Source organism: Mytilus trossulus, chromosome 8 (genome assembly GCF_036588685.1).
Source record: "Mytilus trossulus isolate FHL-02 chromosome 8, PNRI_Mtr1.1.1.hap1, whole genome shotgun sequence".
Taxonomy (NCBI): domain Eukaryota; kingdom Metazoa; phylum Mollusca; class Bivalvia; order Mytilida; family Mytilidae; genus Mytilus; species Mytilus trossulus.
In genome coordinates, this window is record NC_086380.1 from 71041986 (window position 1) to 71054267 (window position 12282).

The 12282-nt window shown below is 32.9% G+C and overlaps 2 protein-coding genes across 2 annotated transcripts in view; one reads left to right on the plus strand and one right to left on the minus strand.

Annotated features, from left to right (window-relative positions):
• LOC134727946 (complement C1q-like protein 4) overlaps positions 1-2619 on the plus strand; it is a 76219-nt gene extending 73600 nt beyond the window's left edge. The window contains exon 2 of the mRNA XM_063592344.1: positions 2186-2619. Coding sequence (XP_063448414.1) covers positions 2186-2619 — 434 coding nt within the window. The remainder of the gene's footprint in view (positions 1-2185) is intronic.
• A 6683-nt stretch (positions 2620-9302) lies between these two features.
• On the minus strand, positions 9303-11814 carry LOC134727947 (uncharacterized). Its single transcript, XM_063592345.1, has 3 exons — positions 11694-11814; positions 10226-10642; positions 9303-9724 (listed from the first exon to the last, which is right to left on the minus strand). Exons 1-3 carry the CDS (start codon positions 11788-11790, stop codon positions 9303-9305), a joined length of 936 nt encoding a protein of 311 aa, XP_063448415.1. The 5' UTR covers positions 11791-11814.
• Between the last annotated feature and the right edge of the window lie 468 nt (positions 11815-12282).

The window sequence follows — 12282 nt, forward strand, 5'->3', positions numbered from 1 at the left end:
AAAATTCAAGAGTTAATCTAAAAATGAGGGTACTTTCTCTAAAAATGAGGGTGCTTTTTATATGGCCTTCCAAATACCGTTTCGATCCCTAACATCACTGAAGAGACATTTATTGTCGAAATCCGGATATGGTGTACTAAAGAAATATTGACACCGAATGTTTTTGGCACAACATCCTGTCCACAAGTTAACAATTTTTTTTCTGTGACGTATTAAATTTATAATAAGATCCATTTTGTTACAACCTGTGATCAATTTTATTTGGCAATCGCCAATGGCAGTCAGCAGGGTTAAAGAACATCAGTTGTTCGACCTGTTAGTCAAATGCGTTTTGTTTAAATATACTTTTTCACTCTTTTGGTCTTTTGGAAAATGTTGTTTGTGCTGTCAATATACAATGTATATTCACTTTTTACTACCAACTGATAAATTAAAATAATCTTTACCATTCAGTGATAACAAGCAGTTTTTTTACATCTTAATATTGTATTATGTATTTAAATGAGTAGTAATTGTTGCAAACTCCATTAGAAATTTTAATTGAGATTAGTTTTGGAATAAGGAAAGGGGGATGTGATTAAAAAAAATGAGTTCAATTTTCTCATTTGAAATTTCATAAATAAAAAGAAAATTTCTTCAAACATTTTTTTGAGAGGAATAATATTCAACAGCATAGTGAATTGCTCTAAGAGAAAACAAAAATTTTAATTTCATTAGAACACATTCATTCTGTGTCAGAAACCTATGCTGTGTCAACTATTTAATCACAATCAAAATTTAGAGCTGAATCCAGCTTGAATGTTATGTCCATACTTGCCCCAACCGTTCAGGATTCAACCTCTGCGGTCGTATAAAGCTACGCCCTGCGGAGCATCTGGTTAGTCTTGTGTTTTGGATTATGTGCTGCAAATGATATAGGAAATGTAATTGATGAGCTTAAAAGTTTGAAGGAACGCGTGAATAAATTGGAAACATTGACAGAAAATTTGCTTAATGGACATGTTAAAAGTAAGACATTCATCTATTATTTAATGATTATTGGTTGTATATTAAATATTTGACCTAAAGAAATATTACCAGGAAAAAAAGAATATACCAATCAATATCAATCTATTATATTATTTAATGAGTATTGGTTGTATACTAAATATTTGTCCTAAAGAAAATATACCAATCAATATCAATCGGAAAAACTTTGTACTTTATATGAAAATTTCTTTAGCTTACAGTGTCATTATCCGACGTTTATTAGATATATACTATCATTAATAGATTACATGCATAACCAACACGCATTAATAAATAACTGACACACACAAACAAGCGCGAATACACGCATACCTGTGTGTACTTGTTTGCCTGGTTCAAAGATAACATCTGTTTGTGTTTATAGTGTTCTTAGTATAAAGATAAGAAGATTTGAAGAAGTTCTATTTATACATTTTACAAGGTTGAAAGATTTTCAGGACTACGTTGTAATATCGATGTACAACATCAAAATACACACATGAAGGTGGATAACTGTCAATTTCCCATGTAAAGTAATCCGTCCGTGCTCTCTCTAGCAAGTACCGATAACTCTGTATGGGAGATTAAATTACTGTTTTTTTTTAAATAATCCTCGTTAGAAATATGAATTTACATATGATTTGGGCAAATTAAACCTACCCGTTGAACAAGGCTTTATATTGGTTGCATTTCTGTAAATATTAACATTGCAATTTCCCATAGGACCTCCTTTTACGGCTAAAATTGTACCACTTTTATTATGAAGTTTTGAAAAAAATCTTATCCTAGAATTAAGTTCATATGCACCACAAATTTTTTCAAAGGTCAAGATATAGGGCTGTGCGGCATATTTTTAACGTTTATATGCCCTGAACTTATCAGAGTTTAAACTAACACTAATTTTCTATCCACCCCTACCTCGAATGAAAGGTTACCACAGATTTCAATGTAAACAATATGCACGTGTTTATTAACTTGTTACATTCCCAAGTTCTGTCTCTCTGATATGGAACACAGAGAGCATAACTGGGAACCAGTATGTAAACAAAATTAATTTTCTATGAATATTCAAGATTTCCCCAAAAGAGGCGTGTTTTGAGAAACAGCTGTATTTACAAAGTGAAACCTATAGATTTCCTTATTCGAGTGGCTGTGTATATTTTTCACATATTTTTAGGGCTAGATCCATCCTATCCCAATGTTGCCTTCGATGCTGTTCTGTCCAAGAACTACGTTCATGGTGAGCAAGATTTTGTTTTGAAATTTGATCAAGTACTGACAAATGTTGGAAATGCATACAATTCTGCGACCGGAACTTTCACGGCTCCTTTTCCCGGAACTTACTTATTCAGCTGGAACATCCGGTCTGGGTATGTTTCCTCTATCGTAGCCAAATTAATGGTAAATGGTACTCCAGTGCAGGCAACTCATACTGACAGCAGTCTCAACCAATCACATGGCTTTGAAGCCCATTCTTCTAAAACTGCTATCCTCAATCTACAACAAAATGACAGAGTTTATATCGAAAACTTTCCCCAGCGCGGACAAATGCATAGTGATGCTAATGGACATACAGGATTTGTTGGAACCCTCCTTTTTCAAAGTGAATAAAATTCTTTTTAAAAGTTTTGTAAGATTTTTCAACTTATTTCAACGCCGTTAAAATAAATGAATAAAAACAAATAGAAAGTGAAGTTTGTGTCAAAACGTTGTAAGTTGAGACTAAAATATATATGCTTCGGAGTTTAGTTTGACGTCCATTATCACTGAACTAGTACATGTTTGTTTAGGGAACAGCTGAAACACGCCTGCGGGTGCGGGATTTTCTCGCTGCATTGAAGAGCCATTGGTGGTCTTTGGCTGTTATCTGCTCTTTTGTCGGGTTATTGTATATTTGACACATTCCCCATTTCGATTCTCAATTTTAATGCATAACACTTTATATTTCAAGAAATACATACACATGAGCACAACACCGGAATATAAAATTGGGTTATATTAACATTTTGCTCACAAATAAATTAAAATAAACATTAGTGCAGAATTTCAGATTAGTAGTATTCTTTTCAATAATAAAAAAGAATTGTAATGATACAACAGGAGCACTAACAAATAAAATGCAAATATAGTTACAACCCATTACATTGCCTGTGTACGTAAAGATAATATTTATCAATACTGGTTAGCTTGTTTGCTAAATGAACCGTGAAGTCATTATTAGAAGGCATACTTTTCTCTTGTCAAGTAGCCTAGTCCAACATACAGATATATTCGTTATCTGTTGGACAATAGTTTTCTCTTAAAGGAGGGTAGTTTACCTAACCTTTACTGACTTCACGGTTCAGCTATCAAGCAAACTTACGAAAGCTGTAACCTTTACCTACACACTCAATGCAATCGGCTGTAAGCATGTGCTATTGATATTTTCTTACTTAATACGTATGAAATATTACACCACGCGAGTTAATTCAAAAAATTGATCAATTAATCATAACAGCTTACCCTTCCGAAGCACCTAAAATCACTCCCAGTGTTTTGTGGGGTTATTGATACTCAGTCTCTAGTTTTGTTTATGTTTTGTTTACTGATATAAGCCTGTTTTTCTTAATGTTTTAAGCCATTGATTTGTTAGTTTCTTTACAACTTATAGGAGTTTGAATGTCCCTTTGATATATTTCGCCTCTCATCTACATAACACCCTTTTCAAATGTTTGAAAATAAAGAAAATGTTATATTACAATAAAGTAAAATCCCAAAAATACTGAACTTAGAGGAAAATCAATTCGGAAAGTCCATAATCACATGGCAAAATCAAATAACAAAAAAACAATTGTATATATCTAAAAATAGAAAGATTTGGTATGATTGAATTGGAAAAAATCTAAAGAGAAGAAATGATATAATGATATGTTACCGTACGGCCTTTATTAATGAGCAAACTCAAAACTACATAGCAAGCTTTAAAATTCCCTGAAATATAAAATTATTTAATTTAAACGAGAAAACTTGTACAAACCAAAATTCTTTGATTTTATAGAATGATTGTTGCTGCTTCAGGTCCAAACTACATGCATATTAAGGACGAAACAAATTGAAATTTTACTCAACATTAATATTTTCTAAATTAGATAGACTGGAATGTAGGACAGGGAATTTAGACTTTCACACGAGAAAGAATTCCATTAAGTACGTTGGAAAGGTATAAATGTTTTAAGTTGCAAAAGACATCCATTTTAGAGAGTCGTATCAAGGTTTCTTTAATGTTCAGCGTGCGTGATACATGCTTTGCACGGCACATGTGCGTTTCAGTCCCCGTCCGGCCAGAAGTGGCTGCGTATCGAACAGAGTCAAAAGAACACACTCAACGTTTTATCTATCGAGTGAGAGAAGTCCACGGAAGTCAATTATATTCACATCGAATCGTGTTATTGAAATAAGTTTGAAATGGCCCATTGTACAAGGTGAAACACGAATACTATATATATCTCTTTCGATTTTTCAGTACATATATTAGTGTTTAGAAATGTCGAAAATAATATGTAATCATTTTGTTGTTACATGAATAATCCTTCCCAATAAACGTCAAACAATGCATTTAAAATAATCTTACATAATGTCAGTGAAATTATCTAAAAAAAATTGTTTCAACAAATCCATTTCACATTTTTGTATGCGCCACCTAGGGGCATTATGTTTCCAGGTCTGTGCGTTCGTCTGTCCGTCCGGATCCGTCTGACCCGATTCAGGTTAGATTTTGTTTGGCCTAGATTGTTTTTGATTAAGTTGAAGATCAATCAACTTGAAACTGAGTACACATGTTTCCTATGATATGATCATTCTAATTTTAATGCTAATTAGAGTGTTGATAACAATTTCATGGCCCACTCACTGAACATAGAAAATGATAGTGCGTTCTATAGTCATTTCGTGTTTTAAAGTGTTTTTCATCTTTTTATTTTTGTTTCCGTCCCAAAAAACAATCACCTAAAGAACCTGACGAACTAGTTAAATATGTATTTTTCATATGGTAACGGCCGTCGACAGATTATTCTTGTCCATGATGTATATTTTTAATTTTGTCACTAAAAGTTTGGTAAACCAGATATATTAATCATTTCTAACTTTCAAATCAAAAAGAGTTCATATATATCAGCACCGCAAAATAGTTAAATGTGCCTTGCGTCTATAGTTTTTGTGTATCTATAAAAAAAGATGATGTGGTAAGATTGCCAATGAGACAACTTTCCACAATAGACCAAATAAAACAGAAATTAACAACTATAGGTCAACGTACGGCTTCAACAATGAGCAAAGCCCATTCCGTATTGTCTGCTTTAAAAGGCCCCGAAATTACAATGTAAAACAATTCAAACAGAAAACTAACAGCCTAATTTATGTTCAAAACATGAACGAAAAACAAATATGTAACAAATAAACAAACGACAACCACTGAATTACAGGCTCCTGACTTGGGACAGGTTCATGTATACAGAATGTGGTGGGGTTAAACATGTAAGCGGGACCCAACCCCCCCCCCTAACCTGGGACAGTTGTGTTACCGTAAGACATAAGAACGAACTATAAAAAGCAGTTGAAAAAGCTGGACGAGGCCGGGTTCATATGTATTACATTTGGGGGGAGGGGTGGTCTAATATGCGCACCAAACAATGGCAGTATAATTAATTCGTTGATTGTGGTCCCTATCTGGCAGAAGCGTTGTACTTGTACATATTCTTTATGAAAATTTTGAGTGAAATAAAGCCAATCCAGTTGCACGGATATATGGAAATGTATAATACATGTACTTTCCTTGATTTCGGTAAATTCAAATGCACAAAAATAGATGATCTTTTAATCTGTTTACATAATTATAAATAGTTACACAATTTGCAACCAGATGTATTGATTTTAATTTGCATTAGGTAGATTTATATCCGGTCATGTTCTAATATGACGTCCTGTTACACCACTGTCCAAGCTTATGTGAGGGTTCAACCGGTTCACACATATGATGTTCATCCCCACCACATCATGTGTGTGCGTGGTTTTCGTTGGTTCATGACTGTCATGTTTATTTAAGAAATAATTCATGGAAGCCATAGATTTGTTGGAAATTTACACATGGCCTGGGCCGTGATATTCGAATTTTATCCTGAGCGTTAGCGAGGGATAAATTAACGAATATCACGGCCCAGGCCATGTGTAAATTTACAACAAATCTATGGCTTCCATGAATTATTTCGATTCTAATAGGACAAATACGATCATTAAAAAACTGAAGCATTGAAGGGTATACCGTGTGTACGGCTGTTCTATTTTACCCACTGTTCGATAAATGTAAAACAAATTTAATAAACCTGCATGAATGAATTCTTAACTAACCGCTAGAAAAAAAATGTGATTCCTTTTGTTACTTCTCAGTAAACCCAACATTTGCAATTTTAAATTTACATTTTTTATCGTACTTAAGCTACCGTCAAATTCACTGTTGACATGTTGTAACCAAGGAGCCGCCATGTTGACTAGCTGAAATCAGTAAATGTGCGAATAATGCAATAGAACAGAAAACAAGCAACACCTACCTCAATAATTTATTTTAAATGCAATTGTATCCGAGTTTAGAAGGTAAACGCATAGAAAAACCTTCAGCTTTGACGTTTTCATACGTATGACGTCATGTTTTGAAATGACGTTAATGCGCCAAAATCATTACTGGAATTTCGCGGAATTTTAATTTATTTTGTTTTTGTCCATTTTTCCGTTCTCTAATGTGTAAATTCTTTTTGTTATGCGTCAGAATCAGAATAAAAGTTCTGTAGGGTTTTGTTCAATTGTAATTGTTAACACAGCGAAATCCACAACCGTTTACACATAGGTTACGATACATGTGGATTTACGTGGGAGGCATATTTAAACAGCCATTTGTGTACATCTTCGAGTCTGCGCTAAGTATAGATATATCGAGAATTTTATCACGGTGTTGTTTACAAAGCGAAAGAAGCACGTCATATTAGAATTGGCATTTATTGTTTTGTGCATAATTTAGGCAGTTAAGTTTTATTATTTGAATTGTTAAACATTTTGTCATTTCAAGATATTTTTATATAGCTTACTATGTGATATTGATTTTGATCATTATTTAAGACTATATAGTGATCTATAGTTGCTTACTTCTACGACATCTTGTGTATTGTTTCATTGGCAATCATACCATATCTTCTCATTGTTATATGTGCCTGATGGCGTTGTAACCTTATTTTACTAAAATTACAAATTTATAAGTGGTAAGTGTATCGTGAAAAAACAAAGGGAGGTAATCACTAGTCGAAAGAGAGCAGAAAGACGAGGGCAAAAAATCGACATGATAAAGGCATGATTTAGATTCTTTACGTATGTGCGTTTTTATTCCACTGAAGTTGACACAATATTGTTTGTAATGGTTCCAAATTATATAATAACAAATTAATGTCACAATGAAATAGATCAAGGCATGTTTATTACAGAATGCATTAGTTAGACAAATCATGCGATATACCAGTATTGAGTTGTCAGAAAGAAAGTCATAAACATGATAAAGCAAGCTTATGTGTTATTTATTACACACACATGTTGTTGCATTGCTTCTAAAAACCACCAGTTAGTCATAAAAATATTTTGTATGAGACATACTGGTATATAAAAAGACTACTCTCGGTCTAATTAGCGTCGGTAATTATGTTACAAAACATATACATATGGATAACCAGAAAAATGCATGCATGCATCAGAAATACTAGAACACACCCGTGATATCGCGGGTCCGTGACTGAATTAAAATATATAACTATGCGTATTATCTGATAAATCATGCCGATTATAAGATCCACAGTTTTCTCTGCTTTCAAAATCGTTCTATTTGAACCCGTCGACCTGGAACTTATCAATTAATAGTAATTTTAATTATTGGAAAAAAAGAGCCTGGAATGGAGTATTTTTTAATGAACAGCATTGTCCTATATTAGTTATAAATAAAGTTGTATTCTTTGATTGGCTGTTGTACGTCATGCCGGCTAACAAATTGAAAACTGTACCTATACGCATTAATTGAAGTCCAGATTTTTAGTATTCGTATTATCATTTTAGAAAGTCATACTGCCTCAAATACTAAAATAGAGAACAATGTGACAATGATTGGAATTTGGTAGTGTCAACCCTGTGGTTATGACCCGTATATATAGCAAAATTCTAAATACACCGTATGGTGGTGCGCCTGTCAAATGCGGAACGTACAGACGTTACGCACGATATTCGGTATTTTTTGCATTAGACCGTTTCTTGATGCATAAGTAGGACAGAAACAAATCAATTATGCGTATTATCAAATAACTACTTGTCTTAGATGTTATAACTGTATTGAGGGCAGTCCTCAAACAAAAAAATAAAAAATGTCCTAACCGATCCAGGATGGTATAAATTTGACAACGGTAGGGCAATTACAATAGTAACTACATATGTAAGCCTCCCAAACGAATAGCAGTATAATAATGATTAAAAAAAAGTTTTATGTAATGAGGTAAAATAATTGGACGTGGTTTTGTACTTATACATTCATCCCGAATCAAGGGAAACCTGTAATTTAAACTGTTATTTTTAGAAATAATTTCGAACTGTCAAGCCAGTACTAAAGCCGGCGTTGTTAGAAACAGGTGGTGACAGAAAAATGAGGGACTCGTTCTATGTTTTTTCATTTAACATCTAAACTGTCACAACCTTTGGAAATCTAGAATTGTGCCAGTTCACAACGAAAATAACTATTTTCATTTGGCATATCTTTGTAATCTTTGCGCCGTGTTTGGAAATTTAAAAATTGTATCAGCGTCTGTGGTGTTCGCTTAAATTGTATAAATTCAAGATTTAGAAAAAGTATCTCAGTTTGAATATATTGACATGATTCATTTGACATCGTGCTATTATTGAAGAAGGATATCTGTTATCCGAAATATCTAATATTTGTTAATTTTATAGTTATTTAATGGTGATGTTGTACCCTTTTTGACTTGTTATATATATATAACATATATATATGTTATAATTTGCGAAAGCAAATTTACAGATCTAACATTGTTGGGTTGATGTTTAGACGAGTTGTATAGATTTGGTGTCACGATATCACAGTAGCATGGGTTCGAATCCCGGCGAGGGAAGAACCAAAAATTTGCGAAAGCAAATTTACAGATCTAACATTGTTGGGTTGATGTTTAGACGAGTTGTATATATAAATATAAAGAAGGTATTGTATCATTTTAAATTTTTGTTTAAATTGCAAACAATAGTACCCCTGAGAAGGTGTTATATGCATTGATTCCATCAACCTGAGCAGGTCCGCCGGATGCATGATGCCTAACCCACACTACATCACCTTTCTCTAGGACTTCTACTATCATCTGGCTGCCCATATTATTTGTTGTAGGACTGCAATATACAAGTGCGATCTGGTTTCCATTTTTTACCATTTCTAGGTAAATACTGTCGCCTGATACGTTCAATCCAGTGAACGATAACAAATAGACACCCTTTGCTGGAACGATAAAATGGTTATGTCTAGAATCATAAGCGCTTCCAATATTTGTGAGTACTGTATTGTATCCAACAGTTTGATGCTGACCAAGTTGGACATTTCCTCCGGTTAATTGTGCAGAGAAAGCAACCCTAGATATTGCAGGTAACTCTGTTGTGACTAAAACAAAGAAAAAAGACAATGAAAGGTACATATTTCACTAAATGCGCAAATCGATTATTAAAAGATCAACAATTATAAGTATATTTACATAAAGAAGTGCCTACAATGACGATACCTAGTTGTAAGAAATAAAAGTTCAGCGTTTGATCAATATTCTTAATTTGGTAATAAGAGTTGTACTCAGACGCCACCATTTCCATGTTAACGCCATTAATGTTGTTTTTCGTCTAGTTATGAACAATATTTTAACAATACAACGTTGTGTAATTTTCAATTCAATACACTTATCTCGAGTTATAATAAAACAATAGGTTCTTACTGTGACGTAATAACAAAAGCCTATTGTGATACAGGAAATTTACGAGAGGTACACGAATTAAAATAGTTCGTTAATTTCTTAAAATATATATCTTTTGGGGAGTTTCTAGCTCGTTAACGTACATCTTCAAGTTTAATTGTACATAGGTGTATTCATATTCTAGTAATAGTAATTCTTACAACTGTTCTGAAGTAGTCTTTTCTCATTCTTGAATTTGGTCGACAACTTTTTGTCACCGTGGGTCTTTATATGAATGTTTTTCTCGTCGTCACGTAACAAAATCTGATCACTTACAGAAGTAGACCGCCCCATTTCATTTTCGTTTTGTTCGTTGTTGTTCGGTATGTGAACATCGCAATCTCTCTCTTCCAACAAGGTGTTAAGAATGTTCTTTATAGTTTGGGTTTCTTCAGATACTGCGTCAAACCTTTCCGTTAAATGAGCGTTTGTCTCTAAAACGACCTGCATTATCTCTGAATTATCTTTTGAAAGAACATCAACTCTCTCTTTAAGTAAAATGTTATCTTTAATAGTTGTATCTAGCTTCTGTTTCATTGTCCGTAATTCCTGCTGCAAACTTTCAAATTGCTCTGCAACTTGTAACAAAAAAGTAAAATATTTTACAAAAATCAACAATCAAATATATTTTATTGCTCTGTAGTATGACAAATGTTATTTAAGGTGGCTCGGGACTATTCGATTGCGCATAATTTCACGCATGAATTACAAAAGTATTTGTCGTTAATTTGATATATTTGTTTTTAAATATTTTGATTGATTAGAAATGTTAAATCATAGTAGTTATGTGACTAATAGAATATTTTTGTTATTATCCGTATCTGTTAAAGGGTCAAAATGACATTTCACCCATTTTCACCATTTACCCGCCAATATTTGGGTTGTAAGGCAAAGTATTTATTCTTCCTTATCGGTGACCTATGTTTTTTATTTGCTCATTCTTTGAAGCTATATTTCAGCTTTTTATTTTGTAGTTTTGGACCAAGTGTCATAGAAGTTTTTTTTGATATTCCGATAAAAATATGTCAACACCTCTATTTTGCCTATCATTTCATTGAAAAATGGTCCCTTTTACATACCTGTTTAAAAGTAAAATTTTGAGGTTAAAAGGTCCGTGACCCCCTATTTGTTTTCGACCAATTTGGTTCACTTTCTGTAAAGAATAAAATAACAAAAAATACGACACTTCTGATAGATACTTTGAATAGGCCCGAGCCACCTTAATATCTAGTTTCTGTATATGTTGCATTGTCGTTTCATTTTGTTTCTCTTCAGTGTTCTAGATCTGTTGTTTCGTTGCTTTATTCTCAGATGTGTTTTCTTCGGAATTTTTTTTCTAACGATCCTTTTATAGCTTGACATGGGATATGTTTTTTTCTTATTGTTGAATGCCGCACGATGACCTGAAATTGCTAATTTCTTCGTCCTTTGATCTCTGATGAGTAGTTTTTCATTAGTTTCCATACCATTTTTCTTAATTTATATTGTGCTGATAGCCTGTTTTATCTTTTTACACAAAACCTTTCTGGCTTCATAAGTTAATGTTTAGCAAATTAGACGTATTTACCTTAAGTAGGGTATCTTATAATAAAAGACCAAACTAAAGAATAACATATATGTACAACAAACCTGTCAGAATATGATTGGTGTCATCTTTTTCTGGCAAAATTGTCGATGCATAAAGGAAAGGTAGTTCCAGTAAAACGATATATATCCACAACAGCATGATGTTAGTATATCACAGTTGAGGCCTACGTCTTATCGTAATGTTTATATACGTGTAGGTCAATATAAATATCATGAAGATCATTATAACATTAGATAATACTTGACATTTATTGTCTGGTCTTCAAATCTGTAATTCTAATAACGAACATAAGCTACTTCATGCAAAACAAAAAATAATTACTGAACAGTTATACTTTTACATGATTAATAGAAGGTCAAGACATTGTTTATGTATCTTTTACAAGTGAAGAAAGAAAACAAAAAAATGTTGATCTTATTTCCTCATTTTGACATCACCGAATGAAAACTATCAACTGTAAAGATATCAACAACTTTGTATACTATAAGTGGAGCAGAAACCATTCCGAAGAAGTGGTGTCATTAAGTAGTACTTTTACGTTTATTTTCATGTATTGAATATGTTGAATCAATGATTTTTCAAGTTTTAGAATTATGTTTTTAACTATGTAGCTATGTTGGTCCTCCTGGG

What these genes read in the sequence shown, in the direction of transcription:
- LOC134727947 (XM_063592345.1), bottom strand. Translation starts at nt 11,790, where the DNA reads ATGCTGTTGTGGATATATATCGTTTTACTGGAACTACCTTTCCTTTAT. An exon ending in CACCAATCATATTCTGACAG is followed by an intron (nt 10,643 to 11,693) that starts GTTTGTTGTACA and finishes TTTTGTTACAAG; the next exon opens with TTGCAGAGCAATTTGAAAGT. An exon ending in AAGACTACTTCAGAACAGTT is followed by an intron (nt 9,725 to 10,225) that starts GTAAGAATTACT and finishes TCTTTGTTTTAG; the next exon opens with TCACAACAGAGTTACCTGCA.